General features: G+C 33.0%; 1 protein-coding gene across 2 annotated transcripts in view; it reads right to left on the bottom strand.

Annotated features, from left to right (window-relative positions):
• Nucleotides 1-23590, bottom strand: part of LOC144956704 (ubiquitin carboxyl-terminal hydrolase 34-like) — a 71965-nt gene that overhangs the window by 23195 nt on the left and 25180 nt on the right. For both annotated transcript variants that reach the window (XM_078887386.1, XM_078887376.1), the window contains exons 26-55: nucleotides 19747-19998; nucleotides 19158-19346; nucleotides 18568-18696; nucleotides 17881-17994; nucleotides 17690-17761; nucleotides 16921-17007; nucleotides 16364-16513; nucleotides 15583-15659; nucleotides 14849-14892; nucleotides 13736-13860; nucleotides 13089-13244; nucleotides 12638-12736; nucleotides 11601-11777; nucleotides 10985-11168; nucleotides 10154-10317; nucleotides 9773-9838; nucleotides 9331-9477; nucleotides 8844-8900; nucleotides 8542-8619; nucleotides 7912-8006; nucleotides 7126-7295; nucleotides 6396-6534; nucleotides 4732-4810; nucleotides 4069-4122; nucleotides 3256-3354; nucleotides 2799-2863; nucleotides 2222-2351; nucleotides 1726-1791; nucleotides 1089-1240; nucleotides 33-111 (exon numbers count right to left, since the gene is read on the bottom strand). In XM_078887386.1, coding sequence (XP_078743512.1) covers nucleotides 33-111; nucleotides 1089-1240; nucleotides 1726-1791; nucleotides 2222-2351; nucleotides 2799-2863; nucleotides 3256-3354; nucleotides 4069-4122; nucleotides 4732-4810; nucleotides 6396-6534; nucleotides 7126-7295; nucleotides 7912-8006; nucleotides 8542-8619; nucleotides 8844-8900; nucleotides 9331-9477; nucleotides 9773-9838; nucleotides 10154-10317; nucleotides 10985-11168; nucleotides 11601-11777; nucleotides 12638-12736; nucleotides 13089-13244; nucleotides 13736-13860; nucleotides 14849-14892; nucleotides 15583-15659; nucleotides 16364-16513; nucleotides 16921-17007; nucleotides 17690-17761; nucleotides 17881-17994; nucleotides 18568-18696; nucleotides 19158-19346; nucleotides 19747-19998 — 3495 coding nt within the window. The remainder of the gene's footprint in view (nucleotides 1-32; nucleotides 112-1088; nucleotides 1241-1725; nucleotides 1792-2221; nucleotides 2352-2798; nucleotides 2864-3255; nucleotides 3355-4068; nucleotides 4123-4731; nucleotides 4811-6395; nucleotides 6535-7125; nucleotides 7296-7911; nucleotides 8007-8541; nucleotides 8620-8843; nucleotides 8901-9330; nucleotides 9478-9772; nucleotides 9839-10153; nucleotides 10318-10984; nucleotides 11169-11600; nucleotides 11778-12637; nucleotides 12737-13088; nucleotides 13245-13735; nucleotides 13861-14848; nucleotides 14893-15582; nucleotides 15660-16363; nucleotides 16514-16920; nucleotides 17008-17689; nucleotides 17762-17880; nucleotides 17995-18567; nucleotides 18697-19157; nucleotides 19347-19746; nucleotides 19999-23590) is intronic.

The raw sequence follows: 23590 nt of genomic DNA, 5'->3' as shown, positions 1-23590 counted from the left end.
AATGGTTAATAAGAAATAATTGTGCAACTTACATTCGCTAATAGCTTGATAATGAATCTGGTGAGACAACTGTGATTGCATGACTCTGCCATATCCACCAATCTTATTTCACTGCAATATACATGTGATAATTCACGTTTTAAACAATATTACACTAGGTCATTTGTTATAAACCAATATGATAAAAAATAATCTGAAAAAAATATCACCAAAGGGAAGAGTTGTAAACATCTTATCACAGAAATGACAATGGGATATTAAGAAAATGATTGAATCTGTCTATGGGTAGAAGGCATAAAGGCGTATCTAATCCCTAACCTCACACTTCTTTACAAATGAAGTCAAAGCAAGAGGGTTTGTGAGGACATAAATATATGAACTCTCTTTCATGAGCTCAATATCATTGGCAGATGAAGTGCAAAAGCAATTAAAACCCTCAGTGAAACCGCAGGGAGAAGCTCTCATTGGATATGAATAAAGAAGAATGAAATCAAACTCCACCAACAACATAAGGAAATACAAGTAGAGAGACACCTAAGAGTCATGACCTATATAAGGTGTGGTCTAGAGTGTAAGAAATTAAGGACTCATGCAATGGACTAATGTCCTATCCCAAGGGTAGCAAGTGATTGCTCGTTATTTTCAGGCTATAAAAACTGCTGGCTCCATGGGCTCTGAAGGACTACTCACTCTAGTTAAGGAGTGAAACACTTGTTCGAGGGACCAACCATGTCGATGAGGTGGTTTCTAAGGCAAACAGAACACTAGGAAACTTAAGCCGTTACCTGAGCTAGTGCCCTAAAAAAGAAAGTCTCAGGCTTAGACTGCACTAGTATTACCAACTTTGGAATATTCCAGTTTATCTTGGACCCCATACACAAAACCATACATTAAGAAAATCAAATAGGTACAATGTAAAGCAGCTGTGAAGACTTCCTGCTTTAGCTCCATGTGAGTGTCTTGTTACTTAGTGTGGTTAAATCTAAAAAGAAATTCACCAACATATGGGAAAATGTAGAGGAAAAAAAAATATCTGAAAATCCTGAAAAAGCCTCTAAATGGAATATGAAATAAAAATGAATACTAACCCCAGTGGAATATAGTCCTTGGGAGCTTTGGTTAGCTGTTTGATCATCATGATAAGCAGACGTTGAAACATCTGTCGAATCATACTGTTGGGACATTTGATAAGGATATGCTGGATCCACCAGTCATCCTCTGCCATGTGTTCTAGCAGCCACTGGAGTAATAGGAAGAAATTTTTTTAACAAATGACCAACGGTTTTAGCATTAGGTGATATAGCATTTGCAAGGTCAACTTCAATGACCACTATCAAGCAAGAGTCGACATAAATAACAATTATAAAATGAATGGAAGCTTCAATCTAATTTACAAAGAAAGACGAGAGGATGGCAATGTTAAGTCGAGTAAACAAAACATTGTCATATTAGCAACTGATTTATCTCAAGTCATCTTATCTAAAAATCTAAGTAAAGGGGATAACTTTAAATAAAACATTATCTAAGTATGTGCTAAATTACTAGGCAAAAACAAAAAATGCTGGTAATTGATATGCTTTCTTTTTTTTTATTTTAAATGGTTTCAATAATTTTTTTTTTTAATTCTCTTTCCTTTAAGTTTATAATATTGGTTTTGTTGATGTTGTTTTTTACTTATTTGAAATTCTTCCTTAAGCATCATAAATTGAAATGAGGTGAAATTACCTCACAAGGCCCCAAACAACTGCTGAACTTCTTCATCAGGTAATCTATCCAATTTGGCATTGCTTTCTGAAAGAAAATAAAGAAAGAAAAGGATGCGATTAAAAAAAAGAAAAGCAAAGAGTGAAGCATAAAAAATGTTTTAAAATTAGTGGGTATTTTTTTTGTTTTGTTTTTTTGTTGCTATTATTAGCTTATTTTAACTTTTTTTTTCAATTTCATCATAAATTGGATAATAGTCACTAGATCCATTAAACTTTAGCATTTTCATTATAAGATTTTGTTGAACAATCTAAACTGGAACTTTGAAAGAATATATTTTTTAAAACAATCTAAGAAATAAAGAAAGAAAGAAAAAAAAGAAAAGAAAGAAAGAAAAAATGAGAAAGAAAGAAATAAAAAAACGAATGAAAGAAAATGAGAGAGAAAGAAAGAAAAAACGAATGAAAGAAATTTAAATAATAAAAGAAGGATGAAAATTTATGCAAACAATCCTTACTTTTTCTTTGGCATGAATGAAAGACTCAAGGAAAAAACACGAAGACAGAATGACAGCCTTATGATTGGCCTCCTCTGTATCATCCACATGTAAAGTGCCTGGCAGATGAGAACACATCTGCCATATGTGTCTGATGAAAAGATGAAAAAAAAAATTATTTCATGTACATAGCTGGCAAATGACCAAAGTCGAACATTTAAGGGGTAACTGCTAAATAATATTGTTACAATCTGTGCAATTATCACGTAGCAAAGAAAATTTTAAACATTATTTTCCATAAATTGAAATGTTTCAAAGTATTGTATTCATTTATGAAAAAAATAATTTAAATAAAAATTGTTTCAGCAATGCATCTTACTTGTGTGATATGACTTTAATTGCTGAAGTGATTTCATTTCATTTTAAATTCTAAACCTTTGTGAACCTTTTTGTTTTAATTCTAAAATGAAATAACTGGACGGCCTTGAAGTTAACAATACAATATTTACTGGTAATGATGAAAGGCAATTTGCGAAGTTCAACAATGGAAAAAAGCTCTGAGGCTATCAAAGCTGAATTGTCAAAAGTGTAAACTTACTCAAAATACATTCTGTCAAAGATACTTCTATCTTTGAGAAACTGTGTATTGTCACTCCATATCCACTGAGAAAATAGATAAAAATTAGGTACATATAAAACCTTTTAGATTGATAAAAACTACTTTTAAAAAATGAAAAAAAATTATCTGACATATAATTAGTTTTTCAACACAATCATTCAAATATATTCATAAATAGCATCAGTTTTAATAGAATAATATATAACAATTTGTTTTAGTTCAGTTTTTTTCCCCTTTCTTTTCTTCTCTTTTTCATTTCTGATCAAATTTGGACATCAAAGAGGTAGAGAGGGGGAAGGGGAGAGGGATAGATAAAAGGTAGATAGAAAGATAGAGGAGAAGAGAACAAGTATCAATTGGTAATTGGAAATATTCCTAAAATAAAACACAACAAAGAGCTGAATCTAATATATAATTTTTTCCTCTTAAAGCTTACCGTAGCAAGGTCTGCAGATAATTCAAAGTTGTACTCTACTTTTTCTTTCTCTGCTTTAGGGAACACCCGTTCGTAGAAAAGCATGTAGGCACTATTTGTCTGTAAGATCAGAGCATCATTTCAGATTTCTTAGTTTACTGATAATATATCATCATCATCATCATCTCCTGTACAAAAAATCTTTGATATTGACTGACAACAGAGAATACATCATTAAGAGGAAATAAGTGCAATTTGAGTTTGACAATGTACAGTTTTCCCTCTTTTCTTATCCTTTCTTTTTCTTATATTCTCAATTAGGCATTCTACTTATCATACTAAACAATTGAGAACATCTCTCTCATTATCAAACTGATATATTAAATAAAATCTCATCTCTACCTTGAGTATTCTTAGATAAGAAAGTGATTAACAACTTTCATTATATATCCACACCGTCACACATATACCTACATAAACAAATGAGCAAATACATTATAACAAACACATATATGCACATGCCGGGCCGGAGGCACAGATGGATCATTATAATATATAAAATTTTCATTATACATATACATTTTTGGACACATCTTTGAACAATCTAACTGGATACTGTGTAAGCTGGGCTTGTAATGTTTAATATTTAAACGTTTCATGGTTACATTTTTGGTTTACTGATGATGAGTGTGTTTTTGTCTATTGGGTGTATATTTGTTTATCAAGTCTGCAGGGAAGTCAGGTTTATGTACACATATATTGCTACTTTATATTTAACACTTTAATTGATGAGAAGCCAGAGTAAATTCTTAAGATCGATTGTTAGAGGCTTACCTTTTCTATTGGAAAATCCAGATACTTTTCAGACACAGTATCAAAGGTTTTACCCTGAGAAATAGATATGGTATATAAACATATCAAGTTTAAGAAAGAAAACATATTTTTTAAAAAGACATCTCATTGTTGTTTTAAACAAAAATCATTCCTTTATTGCCATAAAAATTGTTATTTTCTAAAAATGTTTTATCTCTTACACATATCACTATCTCAATCTCCCTGGAGATCATCCTAAGCCAGCTCACAGTAATGTCCACAACCACAACACCACCATCCCCTCACCTTTGACGAACTAAATCTAATTGATAAATTTATTCATTTGTGCCATTTCTAATGAAATTGTCATTATCTAATGAAATTGTCATTACAATTTCACAAGTCTTCGAATTTCTTGCGACAATCTGCCAAAATACAACCTTACATCTCAGACAGCCATTCTGCAAAATTTATGAGCATGTGATACTGACCAATAAGAGAAGGATTCAATGGGTTTCCTATTTTTTACTAAGCATGGCCTACTGTTAATATAACTAGAATTTGACTTCAAATTCTTATGTTAATTTTTATTCAATAAATGCTACATGGCACAAATAATACACATGCTGTCAATTAGGTTACAAAGAAAATGTTAAAGGATTGAATGAATGGCATTTGACTCACATTCATCTCTCCTCCAAAAGCTTCGTGAGGAATATTACTGGCATCAAATGTTTTCACATCGGCATCATTGAAGTGGTACCTGGGAGGAGGGAGGACAGAAAAAGTAGTTGAATATCACTTTTATTTTGCTGTAAAATTCATCATGCCTGTTGATAGCATCACAATTTTCATATATTAAGTATTTGCTACCTCACTAAAGACATGATCATAATGTGAAAATAAGGTGTATGAGGCTGTGCTAGGAGTTGTTTATGTAAGTCTACACAAAAAGTCTTATAATAAGCTATTTGTGGAAAATATAGGGTTTTCATAAATTTACATGGGATAAATAATGAAAAATAATCCGAAACTGGATTTGCCTTCAAAAGAATTGCAGTAGTAGCATTTATAGAGTCCAAAAATTATGAACAAAGCATAAACTTTGTTCACACTTCCTCAACCCTTTGAGAAGATAATTCTGCTTTTCTTTTGGTGTTAGAGCATCAGCTTTTAAATTGCCTTTCAATATTCATCCCAGAAAAACTCATGAACACATCTAGTTAAAATAATTCAACAATGATGTCTATTTGTGTCGAATGTTACCAAAAAATAAAACAACAATTCGTTTGGCATAGCCTAAACATGAAACAATGCTAAATTAACTTTTCTTTATGACACGACACCATTCAAAATACATCTGAAAGCCTCGTAATCACAAGTCAAACCACCCACAACTTGACACTATTGCCTTCACCTTCTACACACTGACACCAAACATAACTAAAATGAATTAAACTAGGCTGGATTACACTTTAAGGTAAATACTAATGAAACCATGATTGATACCACAATAGTCTTTTTAAAAGTAATGGATATTCAGAACCCAACAATTCTTATGCTATCTTCTAAACAGATTTTCATTCACTAAACTAAAAAAAAAGGTCAATTGATTTCAGTATCCTAGGGAACAAGCAACGACAATGTTTTAGTTTTAGAGTATTTTATGGTGCTTGCAGCACATTTAGGACATATCAGTGCCAGTTAAAAGGGATAATCAAAAAAATCTAGAATTAAAATCAAAATACCCAAGTAAAAGTTAGACAAGAGGGGAATTGGTTCAATTGGGGAACAGATGTAGATTCCAAGAGCATACCATCAATGTACCTAGATTGAGATCACATAAAAGTCTCATCCAGACACCAGCATGGGATCCCACTAAGAGGAATACACTTAAATGTTTACAAGATCAATATATGTTCGAAACAAAAATATAACTATCTGTACATAACAGTACTTAGATGAATTAATGAGAAGATGAAATATGATGAAAAAAATATCACCTCCCAAAACTAATACTACACTGCCAAGACAAACCAAGTAATCTCATTCAAAGTAACTCTTAAAACAGATCAATGGGGGGTAGAAGACTCAGTAAGTGATCTCCTGCCTACCATAAAAAGTCAGAAGACCACACCCAGCAACAACGATGTGAACAGTACAGTGGCGATGGCAGAACATCTAAGTCCCTCAATATCATGCACCTTTTACAAAATATATATGACAAAACTTGTCTTTAATGAATTCTTCACCACACATACTGGCCTTTATCCTTCCTCACTACCTCCTAGTCATATACGAGATTTCATATCCAAGTGTCAATAAACAAGTAAACCATCGGAACTGACCACTTATTGGTGCATGTGTCCTTGATGAGATTGTAGTAATGGCCTCCCTCAGCACTACCAACATGAACTGTCACTCCAATCAGTCTGTATTCATAGGCTTGTTCATTCTCTGAGTCTTCATGACTCTCACCTTCTACATCTATGAGATAAAATGAGATAAGATCTGTAAGGTAGTGTTGTGAGTAAATAATAAATCAAGAGTAAAAATTCATTTAAAAAAAAAAAAGAAAGAACTAAGATGAGAAGAAAAATAATTTTATTTCCATTATCAACAGGATTTTCAGGAGTACGGTGTGGAGAGTAGACACACACACACACACACATAGAGAGAGAAAGAGAGAGAGAAAGAGAGAGAGAGAGAGAGAGAGAGAGAGAGAGAGAGAGAGAGACAGAGACAGAGAAGAGAGACAGAGAGACAGAGAAGAGAGAGAGAGAGACAGAGAACAGGGAGAGAGAGACAGAGAACAGGGAGAGAGAGAGAGAGAGAGAGAGAGAGAGAGAGAGACAGAGAACAGAGAGAGAGAGAACACAGAGAGAGAGAGAGACAGAGAAGAGAGAGAGAGACAGAGAACAGGGAGAGAGAGACAGAGAGACAGAGAAGAGAGAGAGAGAGACAGAGAACAGGGGGAGAGAGACAGAGAACAGAGAGAGAGAGAGAGAGAGAGAGAGATTCAAAGCAAGAACAAATAAACATTTTAAAAAGAAACATAATATTAAAGTGTAAACTAACCTTTGATCTTATCTTTCCCAATAAGGTTCTGCTCCATATATCGAGACATATCAAGGGAATCCGGAAAAGAGAAATGAGTGTTGACCTTCTCTTTCATCATTGTGATCATGTTGAAAGAGTACCTCAGTGTATTAAAACACAGGATTTGAGGAAGTTTGCGAAAACATGTTCTGGGGAAATTCAATAGGATCTTATCAATTCCTTATGAGTAAAAATCATCCATCAACATTAGGAAGGTATATCAATAGAACTTCAGGGCACTGTTCTGTTTAATCATCCATTAACATTCGGAAGGTATATCAATAGAACTTCAGGGAACTGTTCTGTTCATCTAAAATTGTTTATTTCATTATTTCCCCCCTACCCCCCACTTTTCTTATTTTGCTGGTTGGATGTTGTTTTTGTTTTGTTTTTGCATTCCTTAAATAATGCATATCAATCACAAATAATGCACATCAATCAGTTCAGTTACCCAAAATAAGTGGTATTAGAACTTACTTCAGTATATTCTTATTCTTTAATTTTATTTTCATTTATTAATCTTTTAAAACAGCAAATTTATCAGAAAATTCTAGATCCACAATGGCAGGAAATGGACGAACTTAGGGTTAAAGAATTATCTTTTCATAACGGAATATAAACACATTTCATAACGACATTGATTCTCATCCTGTATTGAAATAGGACATTAATTTATTAATTTTTCAAAATGTGTGCTTGCTAATATAATAAAAATATAACATGACAAAACTCTTAGAGGTGTCTTTGTGTTTTTCACATTCTTACCTTTTCTCTGCCCGGACCTTTTTGTGACACTGTGAACATGTATACATATTGTCTCCTTCCAACATATCCTTTACTGTAACTTCGTCAAGAGATTCCTGATATTCAAATTGGATATAAATGGGTTAGAAACATAAATTAAATTAATGAGTTTTAAGTTGAAGTTCTCAGTCAATGAGATAGAGGTTGTCAATTCATGTTCAAGTAAATTTTCAGGATTATGACAAATAAAACAAAAATAAATTAATTAAAAAATAAGTACAACGAAGGGAAAAAGTAGAAAGAGAAGACAAGAAAGTGAGAAAGAAAGAGAGAAATATAGAAAAGAAAAAGAAAGAAAGAAAGAAAGAAATAAAGACATAAAGAAAGAAGAAAGGCAGAAAGACACAAAGATAGAAAGAGAAAGAAAAAAAAAAAGAAAGAAAATCTTATTTTGGTTAACTTCAACCTAAAAGGTAGACTTTTTTTTAGGGGTAAATACAATTGCAAACTTCAGAGCCAAGCTCTGATCGGAAGGAGACTATAATTACAATGCATAGATTATCATTTTGGGTCTTGATTTTTATTCTTTTTTTTTTTTTTAATAAGGGGATTTATGTCTGGGTTTTTTTTTTAATTCACAAATCTACTAACATAGAGATCCTTCATGTGGGCTACTCCACATCTTATCGTGTAGAACTCTTCAAATGTGCGGCTCACATGATTACAGTCCTGGGAATGAGAGGAAAGAGAGAAAAAATAATTGTCATCTCCAATTATTTTAAATATATGAAATAAAGAATAAAAAAAAGTGACTTGTTACAACTATAACTACAAATAATCAAGCAAATATCTTAAACAATTTCAAAACAAGAAAAGCGAGAGTGAAAGATAATTTTTATAAGTTCATAGAAAAATCAAATTCAGGAATAAAAATGATGTGGCAATATACTGACCAAGGAAACCACATTGTTTGTTGTCTCTCCTCCAAACATTTCTTTGATAACAGTTTTCTGAAATTAAAATTATAAATGCAAATTGCATAAAATACTGCTCTCTTTCAAGGCTATTTTGAAATGACAAAATAATTTAAAATAAAAACTGCAATAATTTCTAAGAGTTGGTTATAAAAGCATAGACCTGCCACAAACAATAAACAAAAAATCTCTATATTTCCTCCCCAAAATCTGAACTGCAAGGTAAAAATGTGATTTTTAAATGTTTAAATCTATCTCTGTGAAAAATAATCCAAAAAATATCCTAATATGGAATAAGAAATCCTAAAATTTGTCCAATGATCTCAAAAAGAATGTATAGATACTGATTAAATGAACATGAATAGTAACGTTTATTTTGTAATTATTAAATGTATTAATAATTCTGCTAAAGAATAGAAATACACTATTTTAAAAAGCTAATAAAATAAAAGAAGATCAAGAATACCATTTCTGAGGATGTTTCTTCCAGTTTAGTAATGATATCTGTAAAGAACTCTTGCATATCTTTTTGTTCCCCTGTGTTGAGGGGACACCTGTCCATTGTGTAAGTTTTACAGAAACTCTTTGGGTTGTACGCTCGTCTTTCACTTTCCTGTTATTGAGAGATAAAGGGGAAAGTTATCAGAAAGAAAGATGAATTCAATTGAAAAATTATAGAGCCTTGTTTCAGTGTGATGAAAATAAGGTAAACAATATTTTATAGTTCAACAAATTAATTAATTTATGACTGAAAATACCACCATGTTTTTGTTTTTAGGAAATGTATGGTATTTTCGAAAATCCATGACGAAAGCTTTAAAATTCTGCATAGCAGAAAAAAAAATATCCCATTGATGTTACTCCTCTATTACATTAAAAAAAAATATTTTAAAAAATGTGCCAATTACCTGTAGATAGGCAAACATTCTTTGCAATTCCATCATCATTGGAGCATGAGGGCGGCCTTCGTCAACCTGTGAAATATAATGAAAATGTGTAAAGAAAACAACAATAAAATCAACAACCCTCTCTGAAAATGGTTTAGCACAGGAAACCAAAAGAATTTGTAAACACAATGAAAGAATCTGCATATTAGAGCCTCCCACTTATCACTGTTTCCCACCATTGAAGTTAGGATTGTTTTGATTATGAAGAAGTAGGTATATCAAATAAATTTGGCTTTTCCTTTCCATGACAAATGAATATAATTTAAAACAACTGCAGAAAGCTTGATTTTGATTAATAGTGAATTCATGTAGTGCGATAGGATATAAATATGGCTTCATCACCTGAAAACTCAAGATAGATTGCCTCAGCTTTGGTATCATGAAGAGATGCTGCACAGCCGTGGCCATGTAGCAAGTGGCCCCCAGATTGGTGAGGCCTACATAGCCACACTTAGCCCTGCCATCTTCTTGGGGCCAATAGTCCCATGGGTATGGAGAATGGGCCTCTGGGTAAAAAAAAAAAATAATATGGAGGGTATAAGTCATGATAATACAAGAATGTAATGAAATATTAAGTCACAATTTATCATTAATGGAATATTAGAGTATGTTTAATAATATTTCCCACCTTGATACCCAGTGTTTTGTGGAATAACTATTATAGGTCTCTATCTATCTTTGTTATTTACCCTTTAAACAGAGTACGGACATAATCACTCACATATGAAGTTACTTTTTCAATAAAGTTACAGGTACAATTTTAAAAATAATGTTGAAGAGTTCTTGCATCATAGTTTTCCTCAACAAATAAATTCATGCCAACCATAGCATAAACTTGAGCTTATGTATCGTGCAATATCCACTTAACGCGCACAAAATGCTTTACAAGGGGTCTCTACCTAATAGCAACACTGAACATGTTTTACATGACATGACGCCTTTTAGGAGATATTATAATTTTTTTGGATAGACAATGCTGTTAACGACCAGGTACTCATTTACACCTGAGTACGGTGAGAGAATATGAGTAAAGAGCTGTTTCCAAGGACTCAACTATGCACCGAACGAGGCTCGAACCTGGGACCTTCCGATCAAAAAGCAAGTCATTCCTCTAGACCACACAGGAGGGCCCTATCAAACAGTAAAAAGACCATGAATAAATATGCTTTATACCTCTTGTGTTCTGCTTCATGAAAGTGTCTATGGCAATAGTGTATATCCTCATGTTCCCTCTGCACATCTCAGCAATAAGATCATAGGCAGCCTGTCGGGTTTTCAAGCTCTTACATTTCGGATAATGAGGAGAATGAGGGTCGGGTACCAGAAACAGGAAGTCAAACATATTGTTTAAGAATATCTGATGAGAGAGGAAATGTAAAAAGAATCACATTAATTCGACAATGAAAAATATATCACATTAAAAAAGCTGACTTTTTGCTTAAAACGACATATCAAATATTACAAATCTACTACCAAAAAATTTTTAATTAATAAAAACAATTTAAAAAGTTAACTATTTCCAATATATGGGATGAAGATGACAATAAAATTGATACTGATAAGGATAGGATAATGATGATGATGTTGATGATGAATAGGAGGAAGATGAGAACAACACCGAAAATGAAGATAATTATCTGATGAGGTTGATAATAAAAACACCATCACTTTGATAAATAAGACTCTAAATCCCAAAAGAACTGTACTGATTTAAAATAAATAAGAAAAAAAATAATATTGTTTTGTCACTTTCACCAAATACATCTCGCTTACTCCAAATCATACTCACCACATTTGCATCTGTTGCTGCAAAATCGGGACTGTGTTTGTAAATAGATGACGCCACATTCAGTAAGCCAAGTAAACCTTCATCTTCCTCAAAGCCTTTGTATGTCTCATAGTAAGGACGATTTTGTATGTCTTCTGTGACTTGCCGCAGGAGTGAATCCATGTTGATATTTTTGGCCTGTTGGGAGATTTTTTTTATTTATTCATATATGACTTTCTAAAGCTATTTTTTTTTTTAAATAAAAAGGAAGAATGAAGAGAAAAGAAGATAAAGTAAAGAAAAGAGGAGGAGGACAAAATCAGAAATCCAAATGTTCTCAATAAAATAGTTGTCAATTAATTTGTGAAAAAAAATTCCCATGTGGCTAAATATTCCGATATCAATCATAGGCGACAGAAAATCTGAATTTAAAGATAAAACTTGCATTAACTTAACATACAAGATTTCTAGCCCTTCTTGCACAAGTTATTACTTGGAAAAAGCGTCTATGGCCTATTAAGAAATCTTGGCCTGTAATCATTAAGAGTACGCAGAAAAAGCGGACAAGGTCAGAACTGTACACAAAATTCACAACAACCAACTTGCAATCACTTCTTCCAAATTGATTAGACCATCAAACTCATCCCACCAGCAAGAACAGATGCACATGATGGAGGGTTCTGATAGCTCAGTTGGTAGATCACTTGCTTCACACGAAGAGGAAGTCGAGATCATCCCGGGTGTAGATATTTTTTTCTGACCCCCTGTTCATTTAGCTAGGGTAGTTGGGTCTCTTAAGATCTGGTGGAAGTGCTTTACGAAAGACTAGCATCCTATCAAAAGGATAGCAACTAATTGTTATATTGTCTGTTTCATGTGTAGAAAATGAGATAAAACTCCAATTACATGGGCCTAATGGCTGTGAAGGACTACCTGAAGGACAACTGAAGGTTGTTATTGGCATATTCGGCAAATCTGAGCCATACCTTATTCTTAACCAATTTGCAATTCTTTCAATTAAAATCTTTTCAATCTTAAAAACAATGATTCATATCTACCTGATCCGAGTTGAGTTCATCCAAACACATTCTGATGAACATGAAATAGTCCTGACAACTGGCACCATAGATTTCCTTCTCTTCCCTTTTCATTTCCATCTATAAATAGAAAAATAAGGTTGATATCCAACATTTCAAGAATTTTGAGTGTTGAATTCCCTAATTATTTATGATCAAATGAATTTCTTTTTTCATTTTCAAGTAAATAACACAGTATCACAATAATATAATAATTATTAATGGTGATAGATATTACAAAGTAAAATGCTAGGATTCTACAATTGCAGTCTCTTTCAATTAACATTGAGTTTTGTATTCCTTTTAATTTCAATATTGAAAATTACAGTTTTTAGCTGACTCACCAATAAACAAGTTTGTTTTGTTTTGATTTCATTAGGAGTATATTCTTTATGACTCTTTATCATGTGTGACAGTGCTAGATGTTGCTTACCTCGTGCTGCTTTTTTGGTTTAAACAGCTCTTTGTCAGACAAGAAAGTCAGAAGTTGTGTTAAGACAGGAACAAGAAATGCTGTTCCTTTCTTTTGCTTGGATTTCCCCAGACACAACCGATGTAGTCCTAAGCATGCTTGCTTACGCACATGGGCCTTTTAAAAATTAAAATTAAATCAAAATCAATTATACAAATAAAAATGTGTTATGTTTCACAAGAACCTGTGAAAAAGTACAGAGCCATCAAAAATATTTATTAAAATGACATTAAAATAAGAGATATATCCTCAAATCACCACTTTGACATAAGTGTAATTAATACCTCAAAAAAAATTTAAAATATATATATATTGTATATGAGTCATTCTACAAATACGTTCTATATACATTATTATAAAAGTAACCATTTTTTTTTTTTTAAACTAGTTTTCAATTTCACCTTAAAGAAGTTTCGACCTTAAATAATTCAATAGAAAAACTGGACGTTACTATTCATCCAATTAACGCAGAGAAAATTCTAAAAATGTAATTTGTAAAAATGACCAAAATTTCATAATTCTTTTAAAAGGACAACATAGTACCCCTTTTTGAGATTCACGCTTCTCATGGTTTAAATAAAAATACGAGAATCTGAGAATTTAATTACCTCAGGGGCCTCAAGTGTTAATCGTTTGAGCCAGGCAGTGAAGTTGTCAGCATTACAGAGGTACTCTAATACTTTCTCAGAGGAGAAAGCTAAGGAAACCATGAAAGACATAGCATATTGGACAACTGGGGAAAACAAAGAATATATTACAAGTTACTTCATTGTACGGAATGTCTCACAAATTATAGGAACTGACTGTACTAGATTATAGTAAGGAACAATTCATTATAGCCAGCGGCATGGTTTTAAATTTTACAGGATGGGGCTGCGTCAGATGTGATCAAGAGTGTCAGAGGTTTGATTTCCAGTCAAGGATTCCTGAATTTTTGGGGGATTTTTGTTTATTGGTAAATAGTTTTCTGTTTGATCTGTCTGTCTCTAGTAGAAAATTATTGGGTTCAATCAGGGAAAAGAAATTAAGAAAATCAGATGTGAATCGTCAGTTTCGTCATTGTGATTTTATTTCATGGAAACCATAGTAGTTTTTTACAGATTCAATCATTTGATATAGAATATTTCATACAGCTAACAGCCTTGTTTTGATCTTCTATAGACAAACAATAAGCAGTATCAATTTGAGTTCTAATACTAATATTGAATGTGTCCAAAGCATTTATTAGACATTTTGTGTTAGTTAAGTGAGGGTAAGACTTCCCATGTTTATTTACCATAGTGGTGAATTTTTAAAACAATGGTCAAATTGCCATTTTTCAAAATTCATTTTCAAAAATGATCAAACCAAAGACAACTCAAATTACATCTGTAATAAACAAATGTAAAATATATTTTGCAATATAGTTGTTTTGAGGGAGAGAGAGAGAGAAAGAGAGAGAGAGAGAGAGAGAGAGAGAGAGAGAGAGAGAGAGAGAGAGAGAGAGAGAGAGAGAGAGAGAGAGAGTGAGAGAGAGAGAGAGAGATAGAGAGAAGAGAGAAAGAGAGAGAGAGAGAGAGAGAGAGAGAGATAAAGAAGAAGAAGAGAGAGACAGAGAGTAATTTTAAAAGTCTTTAAAAATCTATTTGTTTACATTGGTCACCCAAATAATTTGCTTTCCACAATTTTGAATTATTGGAAACAATAAAAAAGTAAGAAACTTAAATGGATAAAGAGCTTACCTTCTCGCCTACCCCAAGTCCCACAGTATAGCTGATTGGAATCCCTGAAATTACATCAATTTGATTGTAATTTTTTATATAAAGCAAAGAATATTAATTATCAGATCTTAATTTACTTTCCCAGTTAAAAAAAAAAAAAAGAAAGAAAGAAAAGAGACTCACAACATCATTTGATAATATAAATGTTTACAACAAAAGCATTTCAAATTGGTAAATTCTCATTACACCATTTGACAGAGGTAATTCTGACAAAATTCTTTTGAATTATTATCATCATCTCAGACATATAAACAAGAAGATTTTGAGAAAATAGTGAAATTTCTGTTTCCCATTGACAAAGTGGTAATTTATTACGAACCATTTAAACAATTTAAGAGATTCGCCAAATGAAGTCACAGAAATGAAAATATTAAATATAACAGTATGCTTATTATAATGCAATTGAATAGGCTCAATTTGATAAAAGGTAAATGAAATTTTACTGATATCTAAATGCAAAATATCTCAAAGATCATTACTTCAGCACAGAGTTCAAGGTTTGCTCAAACATTGATTTTTTTTTTTTTTTTGGGGGGGGGGGGGGGGGGGGGGGTTAAATATACTGTTCTTGTGCAAAAAGCAAATGTAAATCTATCAGCCACAAATCTCTTGAATATCATGGGAGATAAACCTATGAAATAGACACAACATTGATGGAGAGTAGAATAGTAAAACAATAGAAATGAATTGCTTACATGGGCATGGCAGCATCATACAGGATCTGCATGAGGATTTTTATAATAGAAGGCACATCCAGATTTTCCAATATGGACTGAGAAATAAAAAAAAAGATGATATAAGATAAATAAACATATAAAGAAACGTGAGCTTTTATATAGAGCAATATCCACTTAATTTGTTCTTATGGTGATGGTAATTGTAAAGTCGACATATGCAGATGTAAGTGGGTTGCAGATGCTAAAGAAGGAGGAGGGAGGGGGAATGGTTGAGGTTGTCCATGTTGATATTAAATATGGTCAACCATAGATGTAAATCTACAAGTTACCTACCATTAATGCGTCAAATTTACAACTTATTTACAACTTTCAGATCTTGTTGAACAACCTGTTCGTACCACCCCATCTATTTCCCTAATTTGAACAATATCATAGTTTGAAATTTCACTAACTTAAAACACAGTGAAAATTGTCAAGAAATGTAATAAATTAAATTTCAGAGACATCGATGTAGTTAAGTGACAGCAAGGCAAATTGGTATGGTCTTTGCTTGATACCCAGAAGGTAACAAGTCCAATCCCCTGTGGCGCTATGTGGCCTTGAGCAAGTCACTTTGCCCCAGCTCACTTTGCATCACTGGGGGTGACATCTGGGTTATTCATCTTTCTTTGAAGATTATTCTAAAGAAAATTTTCCCTTTGGGGATGAATAAAGGGAACTTATCAAAATCTAATTTATCCATTGGGATTGTTCTGTTACGTTACAGTTGTATGACATTTTTGCACGAACATTAATTTACCTGAGATATAGTGGAGATGGTAAAACTGCCACCAGACTTCTTGCTTGTCTGTTTCTTCTTAGGGCTATCTTCACCATCTGCACCCCCTGACTCATCTACAGAGAACTGGGATATCAGACGAAGTAAGTATCCCAAGCACTCCTGATTCCACTGAAAATATGAAAAAAAAAAGTAAAATTTAAGTACCTTTGTATCATAATAAATAATACTTTTAAAACGTCAGATTTAAAATTCCACCATTTTTTAAATTATCAGCAAGCAGTCGAAGTTTGCCCCTACTTTGTTATTTTATAAATTGACAAAAATTTACTGTGAAAAATAAAGGATTATTGATCGATAGGGTGCACATAAATATCTTTAAAAATCCATATTAAAAAAATATAATAATTACTTTTTTTTTTTTCTTTTAAAAAGAGAGAAAAAAAATAAAGGAAATAATTTTTAAAATTATCTCTCATAACTCCATGCAGCTAAATATATGAAAGCTTTTTTATATATTCTCTTTCAAGCCTTAAAATATCATGAATTAATTTTGAAATCATCTGCTTATAAATCACCTGACTCCAGATGTTTTCTTCCTTTGATTGAAGAGAGCCATTCATGAAGATGTTCATCAAGTGGTTCAAGCCTCCTTTTGAAATGAACTGTAAAAAAAATGTTTCCATTACCGTCATCCATTAATTAATCTTTTACAATGCGATGCATCACATCAAAAGCAAGGTATTTGTTTGTGTTGTTAGGTGTTTTATGGTACTAGCGACACTTGTAGGTCATTTCAGCACTAATAAAAAGGAAGATGATTGGAGGAAAATTGTAGACCAAAAGTTAAAAGCACCAAAGAAAAGGTCAGACAAAGGAGACCAATTAAAAAAAGGGAACAGAGGATGACAATTACATCAATGTGCTATTTTAATACCACATAAAAGTCCAATCCAGGCACAAAGAAAGGATCCTGCTATGAAGGATACACTCAAATGTTTATATACAATGTATCAAAAACTAAAAACTATAAGAAAATAAAAACAGAGAGATGATTTACAAGGAAGGGTATTGAGGAAGTGATTAAATTCGATGTTTGTTTTCATTTTTGGACACTGCTATTCCAATGTCCAAAAACAAATGCAGATTACAAAAGAAAATAATCCCTTTGGCACAAACATAAAATAGTATTAAAAAACATATTTGAGAAGCAGTTACAAGTGCAAGATAATGGAGATATGTGTGATGCAGAACCAGAAAAAAACCCAAAGAAAATGCAAGTAAAAATCATCCTAATAAATCAACCGGCTTTAAACATCTTTTCAGATTTTTTGCTTATAGACTTACCTGATTACACCAATTGGTTTTGGCAGACCCAGATTTCATACTATGAGTGGCATCCCCACCTCCGACACACACCTGAAATGATAATAAATAATCAAAATACTTTTTCAACAGGCACCAATTTCAGTTCAGTGTAAAAAAAATTTTTATCAACAATATATTGTCTTTCCTAATATAAAAACAACATAACATACCACTTCTTTCAGGTGTTTAGTGCCATTGGCTAAAAATTCCACAGTCTGAAGAGAGTAATACAAGCGATGGGGACTGTTGGGTGGTAACAGTTGACTCCACTCTTCAGATGAAATCTGAGAAAAATAAATATTATAAGCATTAAAAAAAGGAATGGGTAAAAATGACAAAATAATCTATTTTAATTCAATTCTTGGAAACAAAGTTACTCTTACAGACATATTGTTCTTCCTTTATCATTCACCATTCTATCCCTGACTTAGTCACGTAACAGGAGTTCATCAACAATCAACAGACTTCCACAAACAGAATTTTTTTTACTCTTTATTTTTTAGGTGGAGAATAATGGGTCTTCATTGCCTGTGGTATATACTAATAAATCATAAGAAACTTGCCAAGCCACTCATGAATATAAATCACTTAATTGTAAGCAGGAAACTGCTCATCAAAACAATTTCATGTAAGTCCATAGGGAACTTGTCAGATGGATCTTTTAAAAACCTAAGTAGTGAAAAAATCCTAACTTACTCATTCAATTCATTTCTTTTTTTTGTTGTTCTCTTACTATTTTTCAAATGATTGAGCAGCTTAACTCAAGATATAATTACTTTGAGGTAAGAGAGTGATCAACCACTGTTGTTTATTTACGATGGTCATGTTTGATCTCCATAAATTATAATATTCTTTACCTGTTGAGTGGAGATCTTGGAGAGGCCATTCAAAAGGCTTTCACTTGTAGGAAGCATCATAAGTAATTCCCAAACATCACGGGACAGTCGCCGTGCCTCAGCTTGTAGACTGGCTTTTCGATCTTTTTCCTAAAAAAGCAGCGGACACCAAAACACATTGTCTCAAAAACTTTAAATGTTGGCGTAGTTGATTTTAAAATTTTGTTTTGCAGATGTTGATTTTTATGCACACGTCCGTTTATTTTTTGAGTGTTTTTAAAAAATCTAATTTCAATTGTAATAGTGATGCTGTTATTGTTGTTTCTGAAGCAATACAATTAAAGCATTAATTGGAATCAATTGTTAGGAAAAGAAAGCCATTTCCATAACATTCTGATCTTTTTTCTCTCTTCAAATTCTTGAGAATATTATCTTTCTATTGAGTTATATGAAAAATAATGACATCTTTATGAAATATGAACATTTATGACAAGACTGTCTCAATATTCTTGAACCAACATTTTTGGTTATACCGATTAAAAATGTCAACAGGAAGCATTTACCAAAAAAAAATAATCTAAGAATTGAAGCAATTATGAATAGATAATCACCACATTGTTGACATGAAATCCCAGATCACTCAATTCCTCAAGCAGTTTGAACAGATTATCAAAATGAGGCTCCTCAATCATCAATTTCATAGGCAATTTTTTACAATCTGGCACAGGCAGACATGAGGAAGGAATGGAGCCATCACTCTTTCTTTGCTGACGATTGCCTCCCATTGAAACAAATATGTGCTGCAAAGAAGAAAGATTCATTTAAATCAGTAAAATTAATTATTAAAAAAACATACTTAAAGTAGAATTATTTTTCTCCAAGAGGTTCGGCTATCAAACTACTTTTGATCATTTATAAATCCCCTATAATCCTGTCACCAAATATATTTCTCAGAGTTTTTTATGTTGTATTTTTCATCTTAAAACTACCTGTAATCAACTATTGAGCAGACAAAAATCCACTCTAGTGTTCTTGGATAGCGTTTAAAACAATGTCATTGTCTATTTTAACGATATTCAGTCAATTATTAGACATATAATGTGTGAAAGCCTTTTACAAATTTATATCATGAAAAGTACAATCACAGGATAAAAGACATCAACTGAAATAAATTACAATAAACGTCTCAAGCTGACAAACCTGTCCATCACTCATGTGCAGATCTCCAAGACATCTCTCATCATTATCTATGGACAATTCCTGTCCTGAGCTGATGATTCGGAGGGGTCCATCACCGAGCATGGAGCCCAACAAAGGTGACATCATACCAGGGCCGACGCTAGTGGCAGGTACCTGCTTGGCAAGTTGTTTGCTATGGATCTGTTCCCACCAATGAGCAACCTCAGCCCGCAGTTCAGATAGCAAATTAGAAGGGTGCATTTCAATCTGAGTCTGAAAGAAGAAAGAAATGAGAAAACAAAAGACATGTTACTATGAAAATTTAAAAACTTTTTGCTTCAAAATAGAACCCTTTTAACGTCTGAAAATTCTTTTATCATCAATCAAACTAGCACTTGCTTCTATTGATTAATACCTACTATTTTCTTATTCATTCTGTTGATTTCATATTTAAAGCATAGGTTTCAACTTAGCCTAATTCTCTTCCTTAGTATTCTCATTTGGGACCTGTCTAGAAAGCTAGCAGTAATTCATGATAACTATACCATGGACAAGTTAATATTATTACTAAACTAGTACTTATAAAACACAAAACAGTTTTAGAATATAATGAAAAGCAAAAAAACAAAGAATAATAAATATATATATATATATATATATTATATATTATATATATATATATATATAATATATATCTTCTTCTTCTAGGTTCCATGCCTGGTCCAGGCTTCGGATACTGCATGAATTATCTCTCTCCATTCCTCCCTGTCTCTTGCTTTTTCAAACAGCTCTTGGATTGTTAGGTTGGTGAAGCCCTTCAGTTGGTCTATGAGTGTTTTTCTTTGTCTCCCCCGGGCGCGTTTACCAGGTATTTTTCCACAACTTGCCAGGTATTCATTCTTATCTTTCCTTACTATGTGTCCGAAAAAGGATAGTTGTCGATCCGCTATAAAGGGCATTAGTTTCCTTTGTTGGTATGTTTGTTTTAGCACTTCTTCGTTCGTTTTGTGTGCAGTATACGATATTCTCTGCATCCTTCTCAAACACCACATTTCAAAAGCTTCAATGTTCTTTTGTGTTTCTGCATTTGTAGTCCAGCTTTCCATCCGTATAACAAGATTGGCCACACGTAGCACTTCAAGACTCGGAATCTAATCCCGAACGACATCTGTTTGTTTTTCAAAATGTTTCAGAGGTCCATGAAGGCCTGTTTGGCTTGAGTTATTCTTGCTCGTATGTCTCGGTTACATCTTCCATCTGTTGTCACTATTGAACCTAGGTATTTAAACACGGAAACGAAAAGCCGTGCCTTTAGTTGTTCAGTGAACTCAACCTGACCGCATGCCTTACCACCCAGTCAGCCCCCTTCGCCTTCGTGGGGGCGTGACCTCGGGGTCATGATAACAATTACCTGTTGAATGATTGTTACTCCCAGTCATTACGCGTGTTTGTTTACTTTGTAAACCTGCTATCCCAAGTTTAATATGATCATGAACGCAAAGAAATTTACAGAAAGAAAATATTTAGAAAATACTGAGTATTATGATATAAATTCGATTCTCATATGTTAGTTGAAAGGAAGTTATTGTTAATTATAAATTACTCATATTTTGAGAAATAATTAACTTACTTTTAACTTTACCCCCAAATTGCAAAAAAAAACGACACACTCAAATGCAATAAAACTTGGTTCAACTTAAAGACAAACATTAAGAGAATTTACTTATGTCATCTCTAAATGGACTTGTCAATCAATTCATAGTAATAGCCGTTTATATTTGGGATACCGTAATTGTTTCGTATAAGTCGCCGAAGTACACAATGAAGACAATCTTTTCTCACAGTTTGAATAACAGAAAACATAGATAATTCCAAATTCCGGGATGGTTTTAAACATTTATTTGTACAAAGCGTAAATTATGTGTATTATCTATCTGACTTTATGTGTGTATGTGTATTTATTGCAATACTGTCTGTCGGCGTGAGCGTATGTGTGTCAAGACGTAGGAGAGGGAGGTGGGGGTGGGGGGGGAGAGAGAGAGAGAGAGAGAGAGAGAGAGAAGAGAGAGAGAGAGAGAGAGAGAGAGAGAGGAGAGAGAGAGAAAGAGATAGAGATAAATAAAATAGATAGATAGATAGACAGAGAGAGAGAGAGATAGAGATTAGAGATATAAATAAAGAGAGAGAGAGAGAGAGAGAGAGAGAGAGAGAGAGAGAGAGAGAGAGAGAGAGAGAGAGAGAGAGAGACTAAAATGGGGGAAAAACATGATTCTCAGGAGAGGGAGGGAATCCAAACTCCTGCTCTATTATGTCACTTTTCTTTCAGTCAAAAGTCACATTATAATTTCAAATTGTTTAGGTGTCTCTACCTGTCTTATACGTTGTAAACTGTCCTGTATTGTTTCCTGATAATTTAGTTGGTCATTTTCTGTCGTTCTTTTCTAATCTTATCTTCTTTTCTGGTACATGAGACTGTAAGTCAAGGGAAACTTGAAGAAGACTGGTTGTCATTATAACATTGTCTACTGTGATTTCTGTGGAGTGTGATGAATGTGTGTCTTGCGTTGTGTCTAAGGTTTGAATGTCACTTGACTGCCTGTCTTTAATGCAGCCGACTCGTATGTTTGTAAATGTTTTGTACACATTGCACATTGTAATGTCACTGGGGACAAAATCTGTCCACAAATGCTGACTGTTTTTTACAATAGTCCGGGAGTTTATTAAAAACTCTTCTCCTTTATATACTTTCATCTTTTTGATTCTTTTTACACATTTGTAACATATCACTTTTGAATGTTTGTTTCTAAGTCTTTTCCAATATCAATATCAAATAACAAAAGTATTTCACATTTGAAATCATTACACAGTAATCTTTAGCGGTTACGGTTTTTTTCTTTTTGAGTGAGTGCTGTATAGCCACATACACTACAAAGTTCATTTAAAGATTTCATGTGGGTCTCTAAAGTGTGATCCGTTTTCCTGTATGTGCATTGCAAGAAAAAAAAATATTATAAAAGATTTAAAGACAAGTCCATTAAACGGTTTTAATCATTAAAAAGCCCAGAGAATGTTAGATGCGCCGATACAACTTTTTTAAAAATTGGTAGTGTCAAAAGTTTTATATTAATTTTTTTAAAAAATAAATAGCTCCTGTAATTGATTTTATTCATTGAGTTTTTCAGATGTAAATAACTAAAGAACTAATCACAGCAGAATAATGAAACCCAGACACAAATATCAAACGAGAAAAATGCAGTTATATCCGAGCTTTGAAAAATATGTTGTGAATTTAAAAGAGGAGTAGCAGTAGACTGAAAACAGGAAATGCCGTTACTCAATTTATATGTTTTTGGAACGTAATGCATTGTATGCAGCTTTACCTGCAGGATTGACCGCTTGACCCTGAGGTCAACCTGACCTAAACCGTGAGTAAAGGCTCGCTCAGGCACATAATTCGTGGGTGTGTAAAACTTTCTACGTTGGTAAGTTGCTCGACGTGAATCGTTATATTGCAGGTGTTGTTGTTTTCTGAGTTTTTCTGTATTACCATGCATTCCGTTTTGGTGATATTCACTTCCATTCCCTTGGCTTCACTATCTACTACCACTTTGTCAACAATCTTTTGAAGTTGGATTTCTGATGTTGCAATGAGTACCGTATCGTCTGCGTATCTTATATTATTTATGTTGTGACCTCCTACTTTTATTCCCTCCATATTAGTTATGCCCCTCATGATTGTTTCTTGGTATAGATTAAACAGATCTGGTGAGGCAACACACCCTTGACGGACTCCTTTCTTAATAGGAATGGAATTTCCTGTAGAGTTTCCGATTTTGATAGATGCCTGCTGGGTGTAGTATAATGT

The sequence above is a fragment of the Berghia stephanieae genome, chromosome 1 (assembly GCF_034508935.2).
Source record: "Berghia stephanieae isolate SIO BIC M18660-M18661 chromosome 1, UCSD_Bste_1.3, whole genome shotgun sequence".
Lineage (NCBI taxonomy): Eukaryota > Metazoa > Mollusca > Gastropoda > Nudibranchia > Aeolidiidae > Berghia > Berghia stephanieae.
The sequence above is the reverse complement of the archived record's forward strand: the minus strand, read 5'-3'. Positions and strand labels throughout refer to the sequence as shown.